At 56.1% G+C, this 27,509-nt stretch overlaps 1 protein-coding gene across 1 annotated transcript in view; it reads right to left on the reverse strand.

Moving 5' to 3' along the window:
* Positions 1 to 27,509, reverse strand: part of ADCY10 (adenylate cyclase 10) — a 50,667-nt gene that overhangs the window by 8,382 nt on the left and 14,776 nt on the right. Inside the window, exons 9-26 of the mRNA XM_037035153.1 lie at positions 25,105 to 25,296; positions 23,211 to 23,329; positions 22,189 to 22,265; positions 19,529 to 19,718; positions 17,131 to 17,186; positions 15,564 to 15,717; positions 13,348 to 13,540; positions 12,762 to 12,848; positions 10,702 to 10,976; positions 9,728 to 9,864; positions 8,986 to 9,111; positions 7,574 to 7,852; positions 7,136 to 7,426; positions 4,335 to 4,404; positions 3,892 to 4,123; positions 2,505 to 2,612; positions 1,924 to 2,099; positions 941 to 1,097 (exon numbers count right to left, since the gene is read on the reverse strand). Coding sequence (XP_036891048.1) covers positions 941 to 1,097; positions 1,924 to 2,099; positions 2,505 to 2,612; positions 3,892 to 4,123; positions 4,335 to 4,404; positions 7,136 to 7,426; positions 7,574 to 7,852; positions 8,986 to 9,111; positions 9,728 to 9,864; positions 10,702 to 10,976; positions 12,762 to 12,848; positions 13,348 to 13,540; positions 15,564 to 15,717; positions 17,131 to 17,186; positions 19,529 to 19,718; positions 22,189 to 22,265; positions 23,211 to 23,329; positions 25,105 to 25,296 — 2,919 coding nt within the window. The remainder of the gene's footprint in view (positions 1 to 940; positions 1,098 to 1,923; positions 2,100 to 2,504; positions 2,613 to 3,891; positions 4,124 to 4,334; positions 4,405 to 7,135; positions 7,427 to 7,573; positions 7,853 to 8,985; positions 9,112 to 9,727; positions 9,865 to 10,701; positions 10,977 to 12,761; positions 12,849 to 13,347; positions 13,541 to 15,563; positions 15,718 to 17,130; positions 17,187 to 19,528; positions 19,719 to 22,188; positions 22,266 to 23,210; positions 23,330 to 25,104; positions 25,297 to 27,509) is intronic.

A 27,509-nucleotide genomic window follows, 5' to 3' on the forward strand; every position in this document is an offset into this window, starting at 1 on the left:
ACGTCACTGTCCGGCTGTCGTAGAAAATGGACAGTGCAGGAAGTGACTCTTTCCCATAGAAATGTAAAGGCTTCGGGGGAGCGCACGTGATCACTGCCCTTGGACTAGAGGACTCTTGCATCCATGCAAACATGCAGCTCTCTTTGGAACTGGCGGTTCCCTCAGCGAACAATCTGGCAAAACCTTTGGCACGTGAGTCGTGACTTCAGCTTTTTGAAGGGAGTTCTCCTTTACCACCTTCCTTTCCACCCTCACTGTCTCCCAGGCATCGGGAAGCTTTAGTGGGGAGAGTAATGTGAGGGAGTGAGGGCAGGAGCAGAAAGAGACTCCGCCTCCTACAAAAACCTACGACAGGCCACTCTGCTCACTGCATTTTTTTGTTTGGAGAAATACAGCTTTTTTCCCCTGTGAAAATGTTGATTGTGCTAATACGTGATAGATTTACCACTTTTTAAAAATATTTTGAGCCCTGGCTGGTGTAGCTCAGTGGATTGAGCGCGGGCCTTCAAACCAGAGGATCGAGGTTCGATTCCCAGTCAGGGCACATGCCTGGGTTGTAGTCCAGTTCCCTGCAGGCCAACTCCCAGCAGGGGACGCACAAAAAGGCAACCATACATTGATGTTTCTCTCCCTCTCTCCTTCCCCTCTAAAGATAAATAAATAAAATCTAAAAAAAAATATTTTGAAATACGTGGTTTTGCTTTTTTTAACCTGATAGTATCCATAGATACAACCCATAGCAGTGAAAGCTGGCTGAGGTTTCCAAAGATCACTGGGCACATAAAGGGACCCTGGGGCCAGCGCGCAGGAGGACGGCTGGCCGCAGGGTGGTCCGAGCCGGGGCTCGCACTCTGTCCACGGGTCCTCGGTCCCAGCGGGCGCTCGCCAGGCTCTCCAAATGAGGAACAGACACTTAGGCGGCAGCCACGGCGGCACCTACCTGGAAGTTGTCTTGCATTTCCAGGGCAGCGTTCATGCCCATCAGGGCGGCCAGGTAGGCGTAGTACTTGTAGTGAAAGAAGTAGTTGAGGTTGTAGATCTTCCACAGCAAGGAGAAGCAGGTGGTTTGCTGGTAAAGTTCCGCCAGCCTCTTCTCCCTGCGAGAGAGCGAGTGTGCACGGGGGATGTGGGTCACAGAGGCAGGGCGCGGCCCGGCACGGCAGTGGGGCGCAGGTTCCGGGCCGCCGCCTTTCCTAACAAGCGCACCGAGGTTCGTGAGGCACATTTTCTCCACTGCAAAACAGGGACCACAACACCGACTGGGTGAGAGCGAACTAAGATAATCTACGTGCGTCAGCCGCCCGGTCATTGGTGTTTACACGAAGCTACTTGAAAAGCACATTTTTATCGTTCAACCACATCTGAGTCTGATGACAGCCCAGTAAGAGAGGGCAGAATCATCAGCCCTGTTTCACGGACGCTGAAGGGGAGGCTCAGAGAGGTTAGGTGATTCACCCACAGTCACACAGCCAGAATGGTGTGGTGCCGGGACCCACGCGGCCCACCACCAGTCTGGCCCATCCAGCGGTCCCTCCCTCCACAGCACACTGCTCTCGGCAGCCAGGTCTCGGCTCAGGGGAGGTGCTGGCTGTTCCCAACAGCCGCATTCTGCAGTGGCCTGCCACCTGCCCCAGATCTGCCTGCGGACCCCGGACCCCCGAGAGTGTGGGCATCCACAGGGGAGGCCTGTGGGGAGCACTCGTCCCTGGGGGCAGGGCCTCCAGGAGTGGGGTTAAGGCTCTTGTGAGAGACCCACACAGCCTCCGCCCCTTCCACTACTGGGGGGGACACAGCGAGAGGCCTGCTGCCCCCAGAGGGCCCCCACCCAGTGTGACCCTCTTCTCCTCGGCCCAGACTCCAGACCTGCCTTGGGGTCTCTCCTCGGGGCAGGGAGAACCCCACTCTGCCAGCCCCTCCCCTTACCCTGGTGGTGAGCTCTGTTTGGCCTGTTGACTTATGTAATAAGAGTGTTTGTTTTTCTCCACCCGGGTGTGGAAAAGCACGGAGATCAGGTTGTAAGGAAACGGTCGGTTGAGGAGCTTCAGGGCCTTCCTCAGCATGTTCTTGGCCAGCACCATCTGGCCCATGTTGAAACAGACCTGCAGGGAGAGGGGAGAAGCCCCGCGACACGTCCTTCTGGGACGCTCCTGGGAGACGGCAGTTCCCGGCCCGGGAGCAGCTCCTGGGCACCCCTGGGAGGGCTGCCTGCTTGGGCGTGCAGGAGGAGGGTCGGAGGACTAGCGTTTAGCATCTCCGGTGCATCCTCTACCTCTGGGCAACGTCTACCCATTTATGTCCATTTGGGGGCTGTGAGAAAAACATCTCATAAAGACGCCCGGACCAGGAAGGCCTCGCTGCTGGCCAGGGCTGGCGAGGAGGTTTGAGTAGCCTGGGGTTCTGGAGTCTCGGCAAGGGGCTGGGGTGGGGGTGGGGCTGGGGGAGGAGGTGCAAAGGGCAGCCCCCACGGCAAACCGCAGAACGCCCGTGCTTTCCACGGCTCTTACCTGCCCTTTGAGGCTGTAGAAGGTAGCAGTTTCAAAAGCATGGCTCTGAGACTTGTCGTTCTTGAGGGTTTTCAGCAGCCTCTCCCCCTCGTTCAGGTAGGTGTACGCCTGCAGAGAGCACGGGTGTGCTGTCAGCGGGGGTCGGCCCACGGGGCCTCCCCGCCCCGGACTCCACCGCAGGGCAAGAGCCGGAGCTGCCCGGGGTACCCCCACCGCCTCGGCCCCGCCCCTGGCGAGAAAGGGCCTCTGAACTCGGGATGGAAACTGCAAGGGCAGCGCTCTACACGGGCTGCCTTCACGTCCATGCCTGTCCACTCGCTGCAGAGGGTGAATCTGGAAACTGCTCTGTTCTTTCCTCTGTCACACCAGTCACCGGGCCTGAAACTTCCCGGGCCAGTGCTGCCTTTGACTCATGTCATCCCCAGCCTCCCTGATTTCCAACCCTGACACACCCCCAGATCCACAAGGAGCGGCTGGCCCCTGTGGCAGAGCGAGGTGGAACCCAGAGTGGGGCGGGGCGGAGGACTGCAGACCGGGCTCCCGCTGGGGCGGGGCGGTGTGGGGAGCACTTCTCGGGGGAAGCTCCTGGAGGGCGAGTCCAGCCGGCTGCTCCCTGGAAGCTGGCCTCAGGCCAAACGCGTAAGAGAACCACAGCAGCCCCTGGTGCCAGCTGACCCTCTGGGAGAGGGACCTGCCGCTGAGCCTCTGAAAGCCCAGACGCACCTGCCGTCAAGAAACCCATTTTGCCTCACTCAGCTCCATGCTTCCCAGCTCACTTCACCCTGGCTTCCCCTCACTCCCTGTTGTGTGTCAAGACCCCGAGCGAGCGTCCAAGGGAGCGACGCCTCACCCTGGAGAAATGTGCTCCAGGGCGTTGGCAGGCGGAGAGTGCACTCGAGAACTCGGTGCTGCAGACCTAAGTGGGCCAGCCTCTTTGGAGGCCACGGTGTCAAGACCGGATTTGCACTTAGCCAAAGACCTACCGGTATTTGGGGAAAACGGAGGGCAAAGGCCATGTGACGCTGCTGAGGAAGACTCTGTGGGGGACTGGCGCACCAATGCCAAGCGCCCTCTTTGCATCATTTTGGGAATGACCTGTGCACCCTGCCCCCCTCCCTCCATACAGGCAGACAATTCATGACAGGTCTCTACAGGTGGCAATATGTTCAATGACACGAAATGCTGTTTGCAATTTGTTCAAACTTTTTTTTCTCAACCTCAGGTCCTTTCCTTTCCGAGAAATCCAATTTTCAAAAAAAGGTGTGCTGGCCGGAAGCGAGGGCCCGAGGGAGTAAAAGGCGCACTGGGGCTCCCCCCCCCACCCCCGCCCCAGGCCGACCTTGAAGGTGCCTCGAGGCCAGGAGGAGAGCTGGGCAGAAACGCTCACCATGTAGTTGTCCTGCAGGATGAGGTACTCGGACGCCGTCTCCAGGAAGTAGTACAAGGCCTTGCTGTTTTCTCCCAGGGCCAGGAAGTGGTTGGCCAGGGGCATGACGACCACCTCCAGGACCTCCTCACACTTGCACGACTCCAGCGGGATGATGTCCTCCTGAGATGGGCTCATTTTGGTTATGAGGACGTCGAAGAAGTTCAAGATCTTTTCTCTTATTTCCTCGGAACTGCCCGAATGCAAAAATAAACAGGAGTGGTGAGGGGCAGACACGGCGGAGCTTTCGGCACCGAAACATCTTTAAAGATGAAGAGAGGAGTGGGACGCGACAACCTGACGTCGGTGCCACCGACCACACTCCCGCACACACCCCGGACAGCTCTCCGCCTGCAGCTCACACCCCGGCAGCTCTGGCCCGCGGCCGTCCTACATGCCGGTACCTGGAATCTTCCGGGAAGATCTCAAACTCCCTCAGAATTGCTGTTCTGGAAAAGTTGGTCTGTTCTTCAGCTAGAAAGTAGACAAATGAGTTTTTCTGAACGGGTCGTTGAAATATTCTGTCCGGCACGGATGTCTGGTGTTCAGCGAGGAAGGGCACAGAACCTTGGATTTAGAACCTAAAGTCTAATCGTTACTTCAATACCGGAGAAAATTCCATAATGATCTTAAAACAGAAAACGAATGAGGACGGTGCCCTCTGGCCACCCCTCCAGTGAGGGAGGAGGAGGAATCCGGTGTGGGGAAGGGACTCGTTCTGTGTCACCCGTGACTGATGGAGACAGGGACGGAGCCTCGGCCCGCTGGCAGCGAGGCGAATGCATTACTGCAAAGATTGTTTACTTTGAAAAGGGACTGTTTACCTGCCTCGTTATCACCTTCTCCCAAAGGGCTTCTGCACCCGAGCTCCCACGGAATGACTGCCCATTCAGCTCCACACGGGCCCGTCTCGCTGTCCTTGTCGGACGGCGGAAGGATTGAGTCACCTTCTGCCATCCACCCCAAACCGTCACCTAGTGCAGCTCACGTGACCTGGAGCTGAGACATTGACTAGGCCTCTACCCTCCTACTAACACCGCTCCTGTCAGGGTTACCTGTGGCCACCCTGTTGCTAAGGGTTACGTCTCATTCACCCTTGTAATGTGACTGCCTGGTCCCTAGCTGGCCTCCGTGACACCCATCTCCTGAGGGCTTTCCCTTCCTGGCTCCCACCCCTCTGCCAAGATTCCGGATGCCGGGAAGCCTCAGTTTTGTCCTGGACTCCCTTCTCCATCCGAGTTTTTTCCTTGGGAATTTCATCTGCCCTTGACTTTAAACTCCATCCGGATGGATGCCCATGACTTTCAGTTGTTTACCTAGAAGGCCTGCCCTGTACCCTTAAACGTGAATCTGTGAACCCACCCTCACATCCTAAACCCCACTCCTGGGGGCACTCACGGGCCCTCAGCGGGGAGGAAGGCCCTGTCTTCTCTGCGCTCCAGCGGAGTCCCAGGAACACACCCAACTGGGGCCGAGACGACGAAGGCAGCGGGCACCTTGGGGGCTCAGGCACCTGGCGGGTTCTCACCAGAGAAGTCCTTTCCCAAATCCCGGCCCTCTCCTCGCCCTTCCTCATGTCCCCAATCTGCAGGAAGGCTCCGAGACTGGAACTGATTCTCGGCTGTTTTCTTTGTGAATCTGGTTGTCTGTCTACTCACCTCCCTTTGGTTTGCAGCATCCATTGCATTTTCACGCTTGCCACAAATTTCAGTATCAACCTCATGTTACACACACACTGCTTTTAGAACAAGAGTTAAAAATGGGTTCCCAATTTTTCAAAGCTGTAATGCGTGAGGGGAGGTGCAAGAAGCAGGAGTAGCAAGCACGAGACTCAGCTGCAAGGACAAAACGTCCCCTTGACATCTTCCCTGCCCCAACGAGACCAGACTATAGCTCATGTCTCATCATCTTCCTGCCCACGAGGGACTGGGCACCCTCGTGGACAGACTCTATGCATGTACTCCAAGGCTCTCAACCAGATCTCTCTTTCTTAAAAAGGGAGCTTGGCCAGGGTGAGTGCAGTAGCAACGGTGAGCGTGGACCACAGGGCAAGGCTGCTTCCTCTCAGATCAAGTCCTGGAAGAGGACGGAATGGGGGCTGCCCTCTCACTCTTGGGGCCACCCCTGCCCCAGCCCCTATGCACCGCGCCAGTCTCCTCAGCCAGGGTGCCCCGCAAGGCCAGCCCTGCGCATCGGGGGACCTCAGGTGGAAGGCACACAGCACGGGCCTGGCAACGAACTGACCTGAGACTGAATAAACTCTGTCACCTGTTCCATGGCACCTCACAAGGTCTTTAATCTTCCAGAACCTCGATTTTCTCTCGTGTAAAATGAAAACAACCTCCTACTTTCAAGGTTGATATATGAGGATCAAGTGACAATGTGTGTGAAACAGAGAATGGACAAGGGTTTCTCTTGTACCTTCTATGTGCTAAGCACTCTAGGGACACAAATTTCTCCCCGGTCCTTAATATCCTTACGATATGGACTCCTCAACGGTGGCCTCCCCTCTCCCAAGCAGCTTCAGCTGTAACCCCCGAGGCCATTGGCTGGGGCTGCCCACAAGCAAGGGCTGGAGTGGGTGTGGCTGTCCCGGCTTTGCCGTCCTTCAGGCCTGTGGGAACCGGGTCCCTGTGCCCTTGACGCCTGCACCCCGAATCCTCCACTGGGTTTCCCCAGGTCACGTGGCTGGAGGCTTGTGTTGCCAATTTATCACTTTGTGACTTTTGCTTCGTGGGCGGCCTTGGATTCCTGCCCTGAGCCTGGTGCCTGTTCCCTGGGGCCCTGACCTGCTCGGCCCTGCCCGTTCTCTCCCACACACGTCCTTCTTCTGCCGAGCCTTGCGCCCAGCCAGACGGAGAAAGCAACATTCTCGTCTCCTCGAGGACCTTGGTCTTGCTCCCACTTCACCATGTCTGACCCCCCCGACCCCCACATGCCTGGTGGGAATTCCGCTGGCTCTGTTTAGCTCCTTGGGATGGTTCACTGTGAACTGTGGCCTTCATCTTTATCCCCAAACCCCTGCTGACCGTCTCACAGAGAGACCGCTGCTGCCAGACTCCACCCCATGAAGACCCCAGCCCTTCCCCGCCTGCTGGCTCTGCTGCCAAAGTCTCCTCCCTCCCTGTGCCCAAGCCCTTGGGGGACTTGAAACCCTCACACCCACAGGGGTGGTTAGGACTAATTATGAAAGAAGAACATTTACGTTTGAATTCCTGAAAGTTAACCATCTTCCTGATGGAGTCCATGTCCAAAGTGTTGAGCCGGATGTCCACCGTGAAGTGGTGATAGGGAATGAAGTCCCCGCCGTGGCAGTGGGCACACTTGTGCGCCTTGTCTTCTAGGAAGCGGGCGCATTTCAAGTGCATGTCCTTCTTCTGGTCCTTCAGCCACAGCTCGTAGGCGGTCTTCTGCATCATCGGCTTGCAGAAGCGAATGATGTGGCACTCGATGACCTCGTTCTCCAGCTCGCGGAGCTCCTCGTTCACCTGGTGGGCTGGAGAGGACAGAGGGGCTCGTCAGCGGGGGCAGGGGCGCGGAGGGCGGGGCGGGGACCAGCTCCCGCTGCTCAGCCGGCTCTGCTCTTTGAGTGAGCTGCGCCCTTACCCCAGGGGACGTGCGGGTTCCTTCCAGCCCGACTCACCCATTTCTTCAGTGGGCCGCAGAGACAGGGAGCGGAAGTTCACCTCGAATGAGGTGGCGTTCTGCTTCAGACACCTGCAGAGGTCCTTGCCGCTGCGGAAGCAGTGGAAGACGTTGCCCTCCACGAGGGCGGCCAGGGCCTTGATCATCATTTTCATGTTCCAACAGGGGAGGATCTCGAACAGCAGCTCGGTGGTGAAGGTCAGGCCGATAATGGCCGCGCACCGCACCAGCATCTGGTGGGAGAGGCTCATGCTGTCCAGCTGGACCAGAGAGATTTCTGCAGGTGCAAAGCCACACAGCAGGGAACCGGTCACCGTCTGCTCGGCACCCGCATCCCAGAAAGTGCTCGCTCTGGGACCACCAAACAGGCAGGCCTCGCGGTCTACAGCTGCGCCCCGGGGCCGCAGACAGACGAAAGCAAGGGCGTGGTCCAGGTGCTCTGAAGTTGCATGGATGCGTGACAGGGTTTGTGAGGAGAGGAGAGGCTGCGGGGGCCACAGTGGCTTGGAGGAGCTGGGCCTGCCGTCCACGTCCCATGCTGACCCCGCAGCTGCTCCTTTTCTGTCTTCTCCCCAGGAGACTCTCTGTCCTGGACCCTCCTAGCTAGCAGCCTGTCCACAACCTCCCCCCAAGGCTCCTTTATCCTTGTGACAGCCCATTAGCCTCTCTACGCTCAGGACCAAGTGTCAGAGGCCCCCGGCCCCAATCCCAACTCCCCCTCCAAACTCTCTGTCACAGCGCCCATGGGCCCTGGCCTCTCGACCAGAAGGCCATTACGTCACCCTCATCAGGGACAAAAGGAGCACGTCTCGGCTCACCCACAGAACACTCCAGAGGCCAAGTCCGCCCACTTTGCTAGGTCCACAGACACAGTGAATGAAAACACGGAAGGGAGCCGGATGCTGGTTTGGAAACGAGGAGCCCGAGGCCTCCCTCCGTCATCCTTTCAAACACTGAACGTTCTTCAGAGATGGCGGGAATGGGGGCTGGATGTGGACAAGAACGTGGCTTGGAAAATATCGTTTTTCTTTAAAAGAATAATGGCACATCTCTGATATACATTCCCTTCTTTGTCATTTCTTATAAAAGTGGAAGGCAGAAGTTTCCGTGCTCCATTTTCTCTCTCCTTACTTGGTTTCGGTGGAGCTGAAACCCCACTGTACCTCATTCTTTCACGCAGTTGAAGAAAACTTTGCTCAAACCAGACTCGGCCACATGCACAGAGGGAGGCGGTTCCTGACCAGAGGCAGAAAAGCCCAGCCTCCCGGGAGGCCCCCTGAACAGAGCGGCACAAAACCAGCAATCCCAGGGGGCAGGGCCTTCCTTTTTCCTTTTCAGACACTTGTCCCACTGGAAGCAAAGCGGGGGTCTAGGTCCTGGACCATGAACGCAGGGTCAGGCTCTCTGTACCTTTTAACGATGCTGGTGGAGACAGGTTTTTCAACCTGACCCCTCTGGCGAGTTTGCAGATTTCCTCGCTTCCCTCTTCGCCGAGAGTAAATTTCTTTAACTCCTCTGTAGGCTTAGCAACGTTCTCTGTTGGGACACAATAGGGAAGAAGAGCGGACAGTCAGTGGGGTGGCATGATCCGGCTTTTCCGATAAACCGGGGGGTGGGTCTCACTCAAGGAAGGGCAGGCAGAGAGGCGCACTGGCTCCCCGAAAAGTCTGGAATACCATGTTTTAAGTAAAACTGATCTACGAAAATCTAAGTTTACTCAAAAGATGTTTTGTTCTCCCCTCCAAAAAAATGAATAAATAAGCAAAACGAATGGAAGTCTTCCATAGGACATGCAGTTTTAGGAAAATCAGGTTCAAGGATCAGCTGGATGTACCTGATAACACGTAACAACATATACTTTCACGTGTGTTCAGATGCTCACACTCGGTGCAAACACATTCGTGGGGAGAAGGTCAGCTGCTTACGACATGGTGAGCATCAGAAAGGGACATGGCAAGGCTCACGTAGTAAACCTGCCCGGACACGTCGTCTCCCAGTGTGCCAGCGTGCCACGCTCTCTCACCACCTGGGGTGCCAGGTCCCTCAGTCTCCGACCCCCCAAGCCCTCTGACCCGGATGGGAAGCAGCCCATGGAAAAGCCCATCCGGCCGCTGCTCTGAGCCAGAGAGAGGGCTGTGCTGTGGGGACTCACTGAACAGGTTCTTCCAGGTCACGTTGGCCTTCTCCTCGGACTCCACCGGCTGGAAATCCAGCACCCTGTGCAGGTCCAGGTTCTTGAGCAGCTCCTCGCAGTAGAAGGGGATCCCGCAGCTGCCCTCCACCAGGTACCTGTCGGGAGGGCGAGGCGGCCTGTGTACCCGGAAGAGCCGCCTTTCGGGAAGGAGAGCCGAGTCTTCTCCATGACCAGAAAATGATCTCTCATTCTCCACAGGTCTCGGCTCATTTTCCATGCGTAGGGATTGCTTTCTTTTCTTTCTTTCATTTTTCTAGTTACATAAACCATTTAGCTCTTTCCAAAGCCAAAACGGTATAATAAGGTACATTCTCAGTCTTGCTTCCTCTTCCTCACCCAATAAGTGACCATTTAAATGTTTCTTCCAGAAGCTAGGCCGTAGAGAGAAGCAAGGCAGATACCAGGTGGGCCGTGAGCAGCCAGCTAAGGGAGAGGTGCTGCTTCAGGGGGTCCCCCCATCCAGCTCAGGAGGGGGTGACTGAGCAGCTCCCGAGACACTGACTGGACAGCCAGCCTTCAAGGTGTGCAGACAGACCTGCGGACACCAGGCCACACCACGCCACTGCCCGCTGAGCAGGACCACGCTTAGTTACAGGTTGTGGTCTTCCACGGTGTCCAGTGTGCCTTTCGCATCACTTGCTCACACAGTGTCCTGACTAAGAATTGATTAGCGTACGCCCATGCCCAGCCTGAGGGAAGGGAAGCCAAGCGGAAGTCACCAGGCAGTCTGAGCAGGCGTAAGCAAGACCATGGCAGAGAGAGGGAGAGCAACATCCCTCCTGCCCAGCCTGAGAAACGGCCCCATGGGAAGACGGGCCTGGCAAGAATCCTGAAAGAGGCACTTGAAGCCACAACCTAAAGAACCTGATGAGGCTAGGACCTGGGCAGCGGGTGCAGGCATTGAGCCCTGTGCACAGAGGCAGGTTACTCACAGGTCCAGGTCTTTGGGGATGCCCTTGACGTTGAGGTCCAGGCAGACCTTGTTGCGGATGTCGCTGGGCTGCACGGCCCCGAGGGTGATGTAGGTGGTGTTCCTGTTCTTTTTGATGGTGCTGGCAGACGGGCAGGGTGTGTCGGGGAACGGGGACAGGGACATGATGATGAAGATAGGGAGGGTCTGGATCAGCTTCTCCAGAAAGGCCCAGGAGGCCGGATCGACAAACTGGCCCTCGTCGATGATGAAAATGATCCTTTCCTGTTTCACGGTCTGGACAAGGCACAGAAACAGGAGGCAACTGCTGTGGGACGGGGGGATCGCGAGCCCGTGGGGGTCTGCCCTGGGGTGTGGGGGTTGGCATTAAGTATTTTTGTCCCAGTAACCCTTTGTTCATTTAGATCCTCCCAACTTGGAATTTGTGGCAAGTGGACAGAGCTGGTGGGAACGGACTCTTACTTAGTCAGATCTGTGTGCAAACAGAATGCAGATTTGTAGGGTAGACAGGATTGTGACCGCGTAAATCACCATTACATATAATAACGGATGTTAACTACATGTCATTTAAAAAATGTTTTTAAAGATTTTATTTACTTACTTTCAGAGAGGAAAAAAGAGGGAGAAAGCGAGGGAGAGAAACATCAATGTGTGAGAGAAACACTGACCGGTTGCCTCTTGAGCGCCCCCTACCCCCAGACCTGGCCCGCAACCCAGGCGTGTGCCCTGACTGGGAATTGAACTAGCGACCTTTCGGTTCACAGGCTGGTGCTCAGTCCAGGGAGCCACACCAGCCAGGGCCACTACATGTCATTTTAACCTGTTGGCAAACAGAGGCCTCCTAGGGGGAGCTATGTACCACTCAGTCACCCAGTGTTTATCCAGCACAGAGGGACCGGGCAGCACTGGGCTGGTGCTGGGGACCGCAGGGCCCAAGGGGGCGGACCCAGCCCCTGCCCGAGGCACCTCTGGCTACTATTACACTTAACACAGGTCCTGTGTCCCTTTTCTTGTGTATGCTGCCTGGTCTGAATTATTGTTCACTCCTTAAGTGTTGATGGGGCCTCCGTGAGGGTCAGGCACTGTCTAGGTGCTGAGGCCACAGTGTCCTTACACCTTAGAGTCGGCCCTTGTCCAGCAGGGCCGCACTGCCACGTGCTGGACAGACCTGCCCGCTGCCCCTGCTCCAGGCCGGGCTCACCTCCCTTGGGGTCACTCGGAGAAGAGGCTGGGTTACCCATTCATTCCCTCTGTGTTTTTATAAAGAAAAGCAGCACCGGCTACTGTAAAACATCAGCTCTCCTAAGGCCATCGTTACAAAGTATCACACCCTGCTTTGTGTAGTAGGTTTATACCCTGACAGCCCCATTGTGTTACCAGGAAGTCAGCTCCTCCCGGACGGGATGCTGAGAACACTGTCACTAGTGGTACGGTCGGTCTCATCTGTGAGCCGAGAAGAGTGAAGTGGGAAGAAAAACCCGCACCGATTCCACAGTCCACCACTGGCTCCAGTCTCGTCGCATTTAAACCGAGGAGAGTGAAGCGGATGCTCTTGAACGTGGGTGGAAGCTGACATGTACGTGGGGCTCCCGTGGTCGCCGGCTCTGTGGGATGCTCCCCCCATACATGAGCTCGTCTAACCCTCCTGACTCTCAGGGAGGTGGTGAATGCGGGGGAATCTCTTCACTGAGGACAATGAGTCACGAGCAGGCGGAGAAACCCGCCGAGGCCACGCGCAGAGAGCTGTTACCACAGCCTGTAGGTGAAGCACAGCTTCAATGCCGGTTTCCGAACTAAATGACACATTCGAACCACCTGAGAAGCTTTCAAACCAAAGCGAAGCGCTCAACAGGTCCCTAAGCCCACCCCCAGCCCCTCTGAAGCATCAGGGTTAGGACTCCTGGCTGCGCATTTTCCAAGCAGCAGTTTGGAGGAGGAAGGAGAGTGAAACACTTCAAAGCTTCCAGCCAGTGGAGGCTGGAGCCCTGAGGCCCCGAGGCTCTGGGCTGAGCTGTCCAGCCTCCTCCCCCACTGCTCGGCCCCGCAGACAGACGCTCTTACCCTCTCCAAGATCTTCATAAACAGGGCCTCCAGCTGCTTCTGCTTCTTCGAGGTGCTCATCTTGGAGACCTCTCGCGAAATCGGGAACTGTGGGAAGAGTCGGGAGAGTATCAAGTGCAGGAAGACAGCCAAGGGAGCCGCTAGCTGTGGGGCTGCTCTGTGCCCTGAAGTCCTCACGTGTCGGACAGCCCAGAAAGCATTCCCGGTGCTACTCCCCCACGTCGCTGAATCTAACAGAGACAGGGAGGGGCAGAGCACACTCTATCTCTGCACTGGCCGTCACCTGGGGAGCAGGGGAGTCTGTGCTACAGGCTAGCGAGTATCATGCAGCGATGAGGGAAAGGTGAGGGAAAATGAGCCAGCGGGTGGCACCCGGTGTGACATTTCTCGACACCTTCAGTAGGTCTCAGGAACGGGGCGCTCATTCGAGGAAGGCTGGGAGCCCCTGCCTCACCACACAGACCCTCCAGTGAGAACAGAGAGGGATCGTAAGGGCGAGGGGACGCTGAGGCACAAAGAATCAGGGAGCCCCGGCTGGGCCGGCCCTGGTGCGGCTTCTTGCGGGAGCCCAGCACGGGGCAGTTACCTGGACGTGGAAAATGTCATTGAAAATGCAGAAGAACTTCTCATCCAGCAGCGCCTTGACCTTATTCTGAAGGTTGCTCTGTCGTTCTTTGTAGTGTTTGCAGGTGTCCAGACCCAAGACGTTGGCCATGAGTATCTGGATGGTATAAAAATTTTGGTGGAAGCTGACCTTAGTCAGTGCGATAGCAATGGTCCTGTTTACAAGAGAGCCAAGAATCAGGAGGGTGCAGAGAGAAGAACCGGGAGAGAGTTCTTAAATGTGCGTTTTGAGAGACACAGAGGTCGAAGGGGAGCTCTGACTCTGCATGCGCCCGTTGCAACGGAAACTCCCCACTCGAGCTGGAAACGCTTCCGCACCCCTGCGTCCCCTCCACAGCCACAGTCTGCCGGACCAGGAGCTGTGACCGCTCACCCAGCTGTCGCTTCATCCCCCCATGGCCTCCACCTTGCTGCGGGCCCTCCCGTGCTGCCGAGTGACAGGCCCCTGCCCCTGCCTGGCGTCCTCACACCGAGTGCGTTGCCTCCACAGGGCTGACGTATCAAGAGAGGTGCAGATACTCCCTCCCGTCAGTTTTCCAGGGCCTCCCGTTCCCTCGGGGGGTCAGTCTGGACTCCTTTATGTCACATACAAAACCTTCCAAGGCCTCACAGTGGACTTTCCGGCTAGTCTCTGCCCAGCAGCCTGCCTCCCACCCCCAGCAATCAGCACCCCCTGAGCTGCGGACTCTCTCCGGGCCTCAGCTTCGGCTGCCTCCCCAGCCTGGGGCGTTATCACACCCACTCACTGTGCCCCCCCCACCGGTCCACTTCAGTTCAGGGACAGCCTCCTGCGACCTTCCCTGACGCCCCAGGGTCAGGCCACACACCCTCTATCTGCTGCCACCCCACTCTATGCATGCCTCTGTCATTGTCCTCGCTGCCTTCCATTTCTACTGTCCCCTCTCTCTTCTGCAAGAGCTCCTTCAGGGCAGGGACCGGATGTCTTCCATCTGGGTGTGAAGACTATCTGCAGGGACAACTCGTGTCCTCCCTCTAACCCCTCAGAGCTGTGGTGTGGCCTTGACCCCCAGGACTGCAGAATGGGACCTTATTTGGAAGCAGGGTCACTGTAGATATAGTGAAGTTAAGGCGCAGAGCAGGGCGGGACCCTAATCTGAAACGATGCTGTCTTTAGGAGGGGAAGTTTGGACAACGCACAGGGAGAACACCATGCGGGGCAACAGGGATTGGGGTGATGCTTCTGCATGCCGGGGAGCACCCAGTGTGGCCAGCAAAGCCCCAGAAGCCAGGGGAGAAGCCCGGAACAGGCTGCCCCTCGTGGCTGTCAGGAGGAACCCACCCTGCCGACACCGTACTCTTGGACTCCCAGGTCCCAGCACTCAGAGACAACTCATCTCTGTTGGTGAAACCGCCCGGTTACAACGACCCCAGCAAACGAACACAGAGCTTAACAGGTCCCGGGACACGGGGTCAACTCCCTAAGTACTAGAGTAAAGGGAGGCCTGGGTGTCTCCTGGTTATCGTGAATTATCTCCTCCACGATGTTCAAGGCATTTTAAACCCGGCCTCTTTCAGCCCTGACATTTAGAAAGTGTGCAAATACAGCTAAAAATAATATAAGGCTAAAAAGCCTTTTTCCCTCCCGCCTTCGGATCAGGTGGTAGAAGCAGCGTAGGAGCCAGTGCCATCATCCTCTTGGTTCCTGTCACCGTTACTAAATACCAGGCTGAATGGCACATGAAGGTGCTAGGCAGGCTGTCCCAAGGAGGGCCCTGGGGACACGTGTGCTGTGGACGGCGAACAGTGTGAGTACGGCCCCCAGCTGTGCGTCCCGGAGGGAACACGGGGACCTGTCATTCCCCACTCCTGCTCCCAGAGAGGGCGGAAGGGCTTGGGCCAGTGATGGGCGGCGTCACTGGCTGGGTCCCCACGCTGGGGTTGTGTAGAAAGCTTTACCGCACTGATGTCCACACCCTGTCTGCCATTAAATCAGGCCCCCTGGGGTTAGCCCGGCTTCCCATTTTCTGGGCTCATTGTGTGTCTATCATTACTTGTTTATCTAGGACAAGGGTATAGGGCACCCCATGGTCGAGAGAGTGTGTGGAGTTTGCAAAAGACCCGTTACATAAAGGAGAGCAGCACTAAGACAGCGAGTTTTTCAGGGCACTGGCATTCTCTGGGTTGACGGGAAAGGAAGGGCCATGGCAAGCCACTCACCTGTGGTTCTCACCTTGGGACAGGTACTCGAGACCCATGAGTATCTGGCTCTTCCCGTAGCCCGACATCCCTTCGTACATGAGGACCCGGCTGCAGTTGGACGTCAGAAATTCCTTCATGCTGCTCCTGAAGTAGCTGATCTCCTTGTCGCGCCCTGCCATTTTTTTTTTTAAAGGAAGCAAACTCAATCAGCACAGAATGGTCTGGAAACGTAGAGAAGCACGCTGCGATAGCGCACCTAAGACCACCTTCGGCATTCCCCCGCCAAGGGGCTGTTCCCGGACTTTCGTCCAGTGTTCTGCACTTCAAAATGTTCTGACATCTTTTTCTAGAGCTTTCCAGTTAACAATACGGCTTTCCCCCCAGTTCTGACTCCCACGTGTTGTGAGGGAAATTACTCTCATGACATGTAGTAGAATGTCCACTTAATTTTCGTGCAGAAAAACTGGAGTTTGCCTGGATTGCATAGCCAGGAATTAAACCAGGGCTGACTCTAATTCTTGTCTTTCTTTTCTATAACACAGAAGTCATTTATAGATTATTTTGTTAGGAAATACATTTATTATAGTTAGGGTCCTATATTGAATGATCACAGATAGAGTACTTTATTTGCAATTATTTTACTTCTAAGTCTGTGAAGGAAACTTGCCAGCTGTACTTGAGAAATTGTGTACCCTGGCTGGTGTAGCTCAGTGGATTGAGCACTGGCCTGTGAACTGAAGGGTCACTGGTTCAATTCCCAGTCAAGGTGCATGCCAGGGTTGTGAGCCAGGTCCCCGGTTGGGGGCGTGCAAAGGCAACTGATCAATGTTTCTCCTTCTCTTTCTCCCTCCCTTCCCCTTTCTCTAAAAATAAATAAATAAAATCTTTTTAAAAACATACACTCCCTATAGGAAATATGGTAAATTTGGAAAAGGCAAAGAGAAAAATAAAAGTCAGCTGACATTGCAGCCCTGTCACTGTTATTTTGTGGACATTTAAATTATGCCACAGGGCCCCTGCTGGTGTGGCTCAGTGGACTGAGTGCTGGCCTGGGAACCAAGGAGGTGCCGGTTCAATTCCCAGCCCGGGCACATGCCTGGGCTGCGGGCCAGGTCCCACAAGATACAACCACATGCTGATGTTTCTCTCCCTCTCTCTCTTTCTTCCTTCCCCTCTCTAAAAATAAATGAATAAAATCTTTTTAAAAATTATGCCACGGGATGCCCAGATTAAAATCTGAAAGCTAGCCATAATCTCTCAGCAATTCTGTCAAAAGAGCTGGAGACTCATTTGGGGCCGAACCTTGTCCTCTGGACAGATGGAGACTGTGGAGGGCCCAGGCCATCCTCCGCTGGTTAAGGGAAGGCATGTGCAATTGTATGATGTTCTCATGCCATCTCTTTGGGAAGTGGGGGGAGATCAGCATGTAGGGGTTCCCTGAGCACCCCCACATTCATCGGTCTGCATGGTGTCCATAGGGTCATTGGTGATAATTCACGAAGCTACAGACTTATCACTGGCGGACATTTCTGTGTGTTTTGTTACAGCTCGAGGGAGAAGTCTGAAAGTCGAGGCCTGTACCTACCCAGCAAAGGGTAGAACTCATTCCTGTTGCAGACAAGGTACGCCATCCCGAACATGCTGGCGGGGAGAAGGGGAGAGACGAGGAGTCAGAGCCAGCCATCCTGGGAGCCCGCGGTGGTCCTTGGGCCCCGGGACGCCTCCTTTCCGGTCTCTAACGCGATTGTGCCCTGACTCAAGGGCTGCCGAAGCCAGGCGGAGGGGAGCAGGCGTGCTTGCCTGGTAATAGGCAGTCCAAACGACACGCATGGCGGCCTTCTCCTCAGCACCCGCGCGGTGTTCAATAAACACTTGCTGAGTCTGTTTGGTAGAACTGACCGCTTTCCGGGGAAACCAGGGTCCCACCAGAGGATCCCATCGACTTGCAAGTGGCCTATCGTCTCCCATGCTGGGACGCGTCCGCGATGGGCACAGACAGTCCCAGTTTGCTTTTGCTGAGTACACGCCCTGTGCCCAGCACAGCTTCGAGTACATAGTATCATTTCCTTAACTCCTGGCAAAACCTTATTCAGAAGATACTATTATGATGGCCACGGTACGAGTGAGGAAACTGAGGTACAGAGAGTTTCCCTGGCCCGAGGCCCCATGGCTAGCGGGGAGGAGGCCAGAGTGGACGTGGACACACGTCTACTTGACCCACTGCACCGTCTCTCTGGAAGGAGGCTTTTTGGTCAAATGGCTCCTTCCCTTGTCCACAATGGCGCTCTGCCTCGATACGCCTCTGTTACAGCACGTGGCCAAGTCTCCTGTGTCACATGTGTGTGTGTCGGTCTCCCCCGTCACACTGTGAGCTCTCAGGGCAGGAACCAGGCCCTGCTCACGTTTGTATGTAGGTTTCTACACTCTCTCGTTTGTGGAGATGGTACAGACACTGGGAAGAGGGCAGGCCTTGGGACCAGGCAGCCTGGATTTCCGAGGCAGGTTGGCCTCCACTAGTGTCTGTGCCCTTGGCTAGGTAACTGGCAGTGCCCTCCCTCGGTGGGCGTGGCTGTGGGAATGCTTCAGCCAATGGGATGCCAGCAAACGCAACACCAAGGTTGTGCATTGGGCTGGCTCTCTCTTGCTCTTCTGATATGGCCGGGACGGCCTGCCTGACGGAGGATGACACAGGGTCCCACTTATGCCAATCAAACTGCCCACTTATCCCCCCAGGGGGCATCCTGGGTCAGCCAACAACCTGCTGAACCTGAGGGGCGTGAATGAGCCGAGGCAAGGACAGCCAAATCCAGCCAAGACCAGTGGGACCCCTGTTACCTCTGAGATAAGTAATGTCTGCTGCGAACCACTGAGGTCTCGTGGTTGTACTAAGGCTGCCTTCTGAACCTCATCTCTCTTGCTTACTAGATTCGTGACCACAGATAAGTCATTTAACAGCTTCGAGCCTCAGTTGTGAAATTTATAAACTGAAAATAATACCAGCTTCCACCTGATACGGTTCATGTTAAGAATACATTATGTATTTTGAGATAAAGTACCCAATGTCTAATAAGGGCTCACAAAACTTATAACTATTCATTTGCCTATTTGAACAGCATTTCACTGGTGGTGAATGCACGCCGAGAGGCCGGGCCGAGCCCTGGAAAACAAAGGTGGATGATAGGGACTCCTTGGCCCGACTGCCGTCCTGGTTCCCTCCCCTGACCCTTCCAGGCCCAGACTCCAGCTGGACAATAGAAGGGACAGCACCTGTGCCTACTCCACACCAGCCAGCCATTCATTCCCTCGTCACCACGGAGTGCCCGCTGCATGCCAAGTGCCAGGGTATGAGAATGACCAGGAAATCACCGGGACCCTCAGAGAGCTCACGGGGTAACACAGGTGTGACAGGAGGGAAGAGCGGGCTGGCTGAGCTGGGGGGTGGGCGCAGTGGGAGGTGAGGTGGGAAAGGGTGGTGGTGACCTCGTGTATCATTGCAAAGAACTGAAACCCCAGCCTGACAGTGACGGGAAGCCATTGCAGGATGGCAAGCCCCAAAGGGACACCCGTGGGGCCCGGCTGGGCTTCGGGGGAGGCACTGTGCACACGGCCCCGAGGAGGAACAGTGTCTCACACTCTGTGGGGTCCTGGCAGTGCTGGCGTGAGGTGGGTGCGGCGGATAAAAATTCACGGTTGGTCCGCATGGCCCACAGAGGTGCTCAGTGGGGAGGGGCCCTGCTCTGTGTGCACGGTCTCTGAGGAGTCTCCCTCTGGCTCTCAGAACCGAGTGTGGGACGGGGCCTCCCCTGCGCTGCAGTGTCAGCAGGATGCGGAGGGGGGAAGGTCTGGGACCTGGGCCCCGGGCTGGGCAGGAACAGACTCCAGGGGCAGAGGCTGGATTCTCAGCTGGGACGGCTGGCCGGGCCGCTCTCGCCCTTGCCCCCTTCTCTCCCGAGGAGCCCCGGGCAGGCAGCGCCCACACTCACACTTTCTCGTTCAGGCCCAAGCACTGGTAGACGGGCCCGGGGTCCGCAACGCCTTTCATGACCTTCTTCGGGAGCTCTTTGAAGAAGTAGGCCGGCAGGCTGCTGCAGTTGTAGGTGACGGAGTCACAGGTCACGATGCCCGGGTAGTACATCATCATTCTGGCCGCGATGTTGACTTTCTGGCCAATGACTGGAACAGGAGAGGAAAGCAGAGGGCAGGGGGAAACAGCCACTGGACCACACTGTCCCCAAGGGGCACTTTAAGCCTTTACTCCCTCGGCCTCTCAGGGATGATGTAAGCCTCACCTTCCACTACCCTACTCAGCCAACGGCTGCTGAGAGTCTGAAGGCAGTTAACTCACTCAGCTAGCTCTGCTGAGAGAGGGAGGGCCCGTGCATGGGGACAGCTCTGCACTGGGGCCACCATGGGCCCCAGGGCCCTCAGGTGAGGTGTCCTCAGTCTTCGACGACAGGATGGACAGGCACAGCTCAGGCCTGGGCCACTGACCTCCAAGGGAGGAGGCACAAGTTTGCATCCGTATGTGTCTGAGCATGAACTCTGTCATTTCATTTCCTTTTCCAAACGAGCCACCTCCATTTGGTGATTCCTTAAGAGGGAGCAAGGGGCTGGAAAGGGTGTGTGGGTCAGGTTGATTCGGGGCCGGATCGGCGGGGAGTGCACTGTGGTGCGCAGAAGCGGAAGCCGAGCTACGAGGGGCTGGCCCCCAGCTCTACCGCTTCCTAGCGTGCTAGCAAGTTACTTGAACTGTTCTGCGCCTCAGTTTCCTGCTCTGTACGATGGGGACAACAGGGTCGATCTCAGACAGGAGCTGACGAAGATTCCTGAGTTAACACACATGCACCTGATGGTGTTTCAGCAGGGCCCGACCCCCCACAAGCCCTGGGTCAACAGCACCACCAGTGAGGCATTAACTGCAAAACAAACTTCAATGCTTCTGATCAAGGTACTCCTTAAAAAGACCTGTTTATTATGGAGAAGTCTGGCCACACACGACCACACAGTCCTGTGACCCTTCCTGTGCCCACCGCCCAGTCCCAAAGCCGCTAGCCCACAGCCAGCCTGCCCTGGCCGCGGCCCCACCCACCCTCCATGCTGTAGCACTTTGAAGGAAATCTCAGAGGTGGCATCATTCCCGACATAACTATTTCAGTGTTTCGGATGTGTTATCTCTGAACATCTGAAACCCTGGCAGGACTGAGGCGGGAAGCAGTAGAAAGAGCAGCGACATCCTGAGAAGATGACACCCACTTGCTGTTCTCTTTGGAGTTGGTACTATTTGCCAGCCATGCCAACAGTCACGATTTATAAGTAGCGGTCCTCACCCACCCCAGGCACTAAGAAGAGCCGATGTGTCACGTTAACAGGAAACTGCTTAGGAAGGCCCCCTAAGGACCCCTCTGTCTCATGCAAAGCCCCAGAACGCACACGGCGCGGCCACCGTGTCTGTGGACAGAACCTCACGACTTGGCTCCGTCCGGAAGACGGCAAAGGTGCCGAGGGCAGGGCCCACGCCTCGCTTCTCTAGTCCTTCCCCCAAGCCGGGGGCAAGGCCCGGGGTTCGCTGAAAGGAGAGCGGGGACCGGCTAGCCCAGCTCACCTGTGTACTCATGTCTCACAGTGTGTCCCACGATGCCACAGAACACGGTCCCGCTGGCCACGCCCACGGAAACGGTACTGGCGCCCGGCAAGAAGAGGGTTGTGGGGGAAGAGAGACAGTGAGTCGGGGTCGGGGGACAGGGGAACATGGTGATGAGGGGGCAGCGAGGGGTGGGAGAGGATGTTCAGTCCATCACTCCCTCCCCTTTGGACTCAGCTCAGGGGGGTTTCAGGTGGCCTGGAGGGGTGAGGAGTTTGAGACCTGGAGCTAGGTTCTCAGAGATGGTAACTCGGTTCGCTTTTCTGGTTCTTTTAAGTATTCACTTGAGCTGTTCCTCTGGCAAGTAACTTCCCATCAGTGGAAAGAACAATGTAACTCTCTGCTATTGTGGGGAAGAACCAGCCCTTGTAATTCAGGAGAGGCGTGTGCCATCAAGATCCGCCCTTGCAAATACACCCACTGGCGCAGAGAGATGACTAGGGGCTGAAATGCTTAGGGCAGGGGTGACCCATTAGAGTCTCGGGTCAGGGTCAGGGCCGTGGGTCAGGGTCAGGAGAATGCTGAGACTGAGGAAGCTGAGGGTACCAGCCCTGGGGGCGGCCAGGGCTGCGGGCAGCAAGCCCTACAATTCCAGCTGTACTGTGAGTGGACCCACCTGAGGCCCCGTCAGTGTATAAATTTTCAACCCAAGAACTCATTTCACCTCCCAGTTGTTAAAAACAGGCTCGGGACTCCAACAAGGTTCGAGGAATTTGGGCTCTACCGAGCAGCAGGCCGGAAGCACAGTGACACCCAGTCAGCCTCTCTGCAAACCTGCCACCGGCCGGCTTTCGAGGTGTGTCCTTCCTCCGCCTCGCCTTCAGCACCCCCTCCTACTGGGGCGNTGTCTGTGGACAGAACCTCACGACTTGGCTCCGTCCGGAAGACGGCAAAGGTGCCGAGGGCAGGGCCCACGCCTCGCTTCTCTAGTCCTTCCCCCAAGCCGGGGGCAAGGCCCGGGGTTCGCTGAAAGGAGAGCGGGGACCGGCTAGCCCAGCTCACCTGTGTACTCATGTCTCACAGTGTGTCCCACGATGCCACAGAACACGGTCCCGCTGGCCACGCCCACGGAAACGGTACTGGCCCCCGGCAAGAAGAGGGTTGTGGGGGAAGAGAGATAGTGAGTCGGGGCGGGGGGGGACAGGGGGACATGGTGATGAGGGGGCAGCGAGGGGTGGGAGAGGATGTTCAGTCCATCACTCCCTCCCCTTTGGACTCAGCTCAGGGCGGTTGCAGGTGGCCTGGAGGGGTGAGGAGTTTGAGACCTGGAGCTAGGTTCTCAGAGGTGGTAACTCGGTTCGCTTTTCTGGTTCTTTGAAGTATTCACTTGAGCTGTTCCTCTGGCAAGTAACTTCCCATCAGTGGAAATGACTAGTCGGAGACAATGTAACTCTATGCTATTGTGGGGAAGAACCAGCCCTTGTAATTCAGGAGAGGCATGTGCCATCAAGATCCGCCCTTGCAAATACACCCACTGGCGCAGAGAGATGACTAGGGGCTGAAATGCTTAGGGCAGGGGTGACCCATTAGAGTCTCGGGTCAGGGTCAGGGCCGTGGGTCAGGGTCAGGAGAATGCTGAGACTGAGGAAGCTGAGGGTACCAGCCCTGGGGGCGGCCAGGGCTGCGGGCAGCAAGCCCTACAATTCCAGCTGTACTGTGAGTGGACCCACCTGAGGCCCCGTCAGTGTATAAATTCTCAACCCAAGAACTCATTTCACCTCCCAGTTGTTAAAAACAGGCTCGGGACTCCAACAAGGTTCGAGGAATTTGGGCTCTACCGAGCAGCAGGCCGGAAGCACAGTGACACCCAGTCAGCCTCTCTGCAAACCTGCCACCGGCCGGCTTTCGAGGTGTGTCCTTCCTTCGCCTCGCCTTCAGCACCCCCTCCTACTGTGGCGGAGCTGGGGGTGCCCCCTCTGCGGGTCCAGACAGCCCTCTCCTGCTCTCCTGACCCCCTTGTCCTGTTTCCCTGCGTCCTGCAGAAGGGTCAGGGACCGGCAGACGGGAGCAGGGCCAGCACTCACTAGATTTTGTGGACCTGAGAGCAGAAGTCGAATATGTCCACGGCGCTTTCCAGGGCGTGAGTGACCTCGTCGGGCACCTTTTCCCCGGGGAACCCGAAGACACAGAGGAAGGAGCAGCCCTGTGAGGGGAGAGAGGCAGCACACAGCCGCTGGACGCAGCTCCCGTTTCCAATCAGGCCCCCCCAGAGCTCCCTCACCCCTGCTTGATTTTTAGCGAACTTCAGGCAACTTCTAGGGCAGTGCGGATGGCAGGGCTCCAGCCCAAGAAGGGCTGCTTTGGCTCCGGAAATAATGGGTTGCGCTGAGCTATTTGGGTGCACGCTCCCATCTGGTCTCTCTCTCTCTGGTGGCCAAGGTCATGGGCTGCACGGTGCTGAGCCTAAGTCTAAGAAACAGCACAGAGCAGGGGGAAAAGACCCCGGCTTGTGCCAGAAAGTCCGTGTCCTCAGGCCACTTCCCAAGTGCAGCACCACGGACAAGCCAGTTTATTGGCCTGAGGGGGGGTGGAACCTGGGGCTGTGCAGGCTGCTTTGGCCACTAAAACGAGTGACGTCATGTATTTGAAAGAGTTGTTACCATGTTATAGGTACCAAACGCACAAAGTTAACACACACTTTGTAAACTACTCTATGGTATACGTGTGCTTCATGTAGTATATATAGGACACCATATATATTTTTATATAGCATGCATACTTTACAGTATATGCAGAAAGGATAAACAACGTGAGCTGGTCTGGTCCTAATTCCAGGCCTGCATAGGGACTGGAGGGCACCATTTTGGGGGCACCGGTGGTCTGCCTCGACTGGAGATTTCATCTTGTGGCCTGGCCATGGGGCCGGCAGGTCACGGCGCCTGAGTGCTGGGCATTGCCACAAGGGCTCCGCATGTATTTCAAGACTTGCGACAATCCCCTGAGGCAAATATTGTCCCAATAATATCCCTATGACTGTTCACAAGCCAACCAAGGCTCCGAGAAGTTCAAGGACTTGCGAAGGTCACATAGCCAGGAGTTGCTGGAGCCACGTGTGTCAGACACGAGAGGCCAATCTCAGGCCCTGTGCTCCTGTCTCATAAAACTAACGGGCGAGTACGGGAGAACGTGCAGGCTGGTGTCGCCCCTCCCCCAGAACCCTCCCAGAACCACGTTCCCTGGCCTTACAGGGACCCGTCCTTTCTGTGTGGCTGTGTGGCAGTGTGTGCCGGTCACCTCCCGGGGCTGCCCAGCTGTCAGCCTTCTGCAAAGGCTCCATAAGTGTTTATTGAATTAAGGAATTAGTGGGGCACAGTCGATAAATGCTCTGGTCCCAAGACACAAAAAAAAAATGCCTGAGAAGGAGCACCCATTGCCACCAGCAATTCTGTGATCCTTCGTTTATCCCTTTTGGTCTTGTCTGTGCTTATCACACGTGCCCCTCCCACCTACCCACCCCCACCCTTCCCCCGGTCCCCGCACCCCTGACGGGGCTGATGGGGGGCTGGAAGTGTAGATCCGGGGTCATGGAGTCACGGAGTGCCTGCCCTGACTCTCTGGGGGTGGGGGGGCGCATCGTGTGCTGAGCTGGAGGGCAACGTGCACAGGGAGCTGGGCGAGCCCCAACTGGGAAGGCACGTGCCTGGGCGGGAACCCCAGCCCACCGCTTACAAGCTGACGACCCTGCGCAAAACTGAATCTTGTCTTGTCTTGTCTGGGTGTCCTCATCTCTGACTCAACGCCCTCATCAGTCAAGTGGGGCTGACAGTAAGAGCGCCTGCCTCTCAGGGTGGTCGTGAGGATGGAATGCGTTGAGACCAGCGCCTGGCCCACAAGGCCTCCCCCGCTGCAGACGGGGTCCCTGGGCACGAGAACAGACTTCAAACCACTGACAGGTCCCCACCCCTCCCGCCCACGTACCTTGTCGAACATGAAGACTTTATTGATTTGGCCTCGGAAGAACCTCACAACGGAGTTGATGTGCACAGAGGCCTCCTGGATGGCCGGGCCTAGGACCTCGGCTTTGTTTTGATCCTTAAATATCAGGTTCACGAACACAATGGTTACTGGGCGGAGCTCCGACAAATAACCCCGAAGCTGTTTGTCGTCAATCTGCCGAGTAGAGAGAGACTTTCCTTAGCATCTGTCCTCGGCTGGGGTGGGGGTGGGGGTCTTGCCTCTCAGCCTCACCCCACCCCATTCGAGAAATGATCACTGGGTGGGAAGGAGCCTGCAGAGACCCTCCGGGGAAGTGGAAGCCGCCAGTCTGTGTGAGTGAGGCCCAAAGTGGAGCAGGCAGAAATCAATTCACCAGCACAACCTCTTGCATGGGGAACTCACACATCTGCTAACTTTTGGAAAGCGACAGCCCTCGGGGCCCTGCCGCTGCTCCTCCCGTGCCGACTGGAGCCCTCACTGCAAGAGAGAGCCCTCAGTGCAAGAGAGCCCTCACTGCGAGGGAGCTGCTTTGCAGCTTAGGGATGAGACTAGTGTAACTATGTAACTCAGCCGTAGATTTTCACAGCCTGGTTGGTGCCTTCTGACATATTTTCATATCCTGTCCTGATTCATCCTCCAGTGAAACAAAATCAGCATCGTTAGCCCCCTCCTCCTGACTAGCAGCTGAGGCAGAGACAAATCCCATGGGTTTTCCAGGGTCACCTGGGGAGACAGCTGCAGACCAGAACCCAAATCTCCAGACGCCTCGCCCGATGTTCCATCTGCCGCACCATGGCACCACGGCATTGCGCCTCCCTGGCTTTCCGTGTTTCCTTCAGCTCCCCCTGCCCTCCAGGGACAGGGCTCCCAAGTCATCCCCACCCGTCTTCATTCTAGAATTGAGTGGAATTAAGTGCATGGCAAATCCATGGAGGAAAACCCTTCCCCGAACAGCACAAAAGGTTCAGACCACGAAAGCAGGTCTCCCAGCCAGCAAAGGGGACTGCAGGGGTAGGGGGCAGGGGCCAGGGGGCGATGGGGGAGGCAGGGAGGGATAGCCCCAAGCCACACTTCCTAACCAGCTGGGACGGTCCTGCTCTCGTCAAAGACAACATAATTATTTCAAACCAACCAACGGGATGGGTTTGCAAACAAATTTATTACATAATCCATATTAAACACACGGACATTAATTGCCAAATATTAAAATCTATCAAACAAAATGATTACAAAATCAGAGATTACTCTATTGGACCCTGTGTCCTGGGTGTTGGGTCGGAACAGGCAAGCACGTATCCCCCAGGCTCTCTGTGCTCTGGGGGGTGGGTGGCCCTGGGCGAGGGCACAGGGCTTGCCCTTGGTGTCTCTTTGAAGCAGGAGACAGCGCAGGAAGGACTCTGAGACTGCAACACTGTTACTGGCCAGCATTTAGCCAGGAAATGCCTCTAACCAATTAGGGAGAATAAATAGTAAACCGAGGCAGGGAGGAGAAAGGAGACAAGTCTCACACACTAACTCCGCAGTCCTGAGCCTGGTCTGATCCTACTGCCAGGTGTTCCGACATCATAAGAAACACCGTGTTAGCAAGAAAGAAGGGAAGTCCTTGAAATTCTATGTAGCGTTTCCACTATCTGGGAACAAAAGCCTTGAAACTGTGCTTTCATTCCAAGGCCTGAATGTGGGAGAGAGTCCCTGGTGCCCAAGAAAGAGCGCATAAAACAACTTTGGAGCCCTGGCTGGTGTAGCTCAGTGGATTGAGCGCGGGCCTGTGAACCACACGATTGTGGTTCGATTCCCAGTCAGGGCACATGCCTGGGTCGCAGGCCAGTTCCCGGCAAGGGACACACCAGAGGCCACCATACATTGATATTTCTCTCCCTCCTTCTTCCCTTCCCCTCTAAAAAATAAATAAATAATATCTTTAAAAAAAAAAAAAACAACTTTGGGTAATTGCCTGCCTCTGGTCACTATCTGTTTCACAAGGGAGTCCCTGATGCTCACAGAAAGAGCCCATAAATAACTTTGGAAAGTGCCCCAATTTTAATTAACTGCCTCCTGTCATGTATTTGTTTTACAACAAGATAGACAGATGGAGTTTGGAGCAAGATAAGGATTCGGGCGAACAGACCCCCACACATACCTACGTGTGGGTAGTCACATTCCCCCAGGAAAGCTGGCACTGCATTTACCTGTTAATCAATATGTAACTTTTTTCCCTCCTACCCCACCAACTATGTAAGTCCTGAGAACTAAGGTCTCTCTCTCTCTCTCTTTCTCTCTCTCGGGCGCTCAAGGTGCTCTTTCTTGGCTCTCGGGCCACAGGGCCTCTGGCCACCCGGCCTCAGGCTGCCGGAGGGCTCGCCACCCTGGTCTTCAGCTGCTCTGGC

This window comes from Sturnira hondurensis, unplaced genomic scaffold, assembly GCF_014824575.4.
Source record: "Sturnira hondurensis isolate 20B ecotype Veracruz unplaced genomic scaffold, ASM1482457v3 Scaffold0022215, whole genome shotgun sequence".
Lineage (NCBI taxonomy): Eukaryota > Metazoa > Chordata > Mammalia > Chiroptera > Phyllostomidae > Sturnira > Sturnira hondurensis.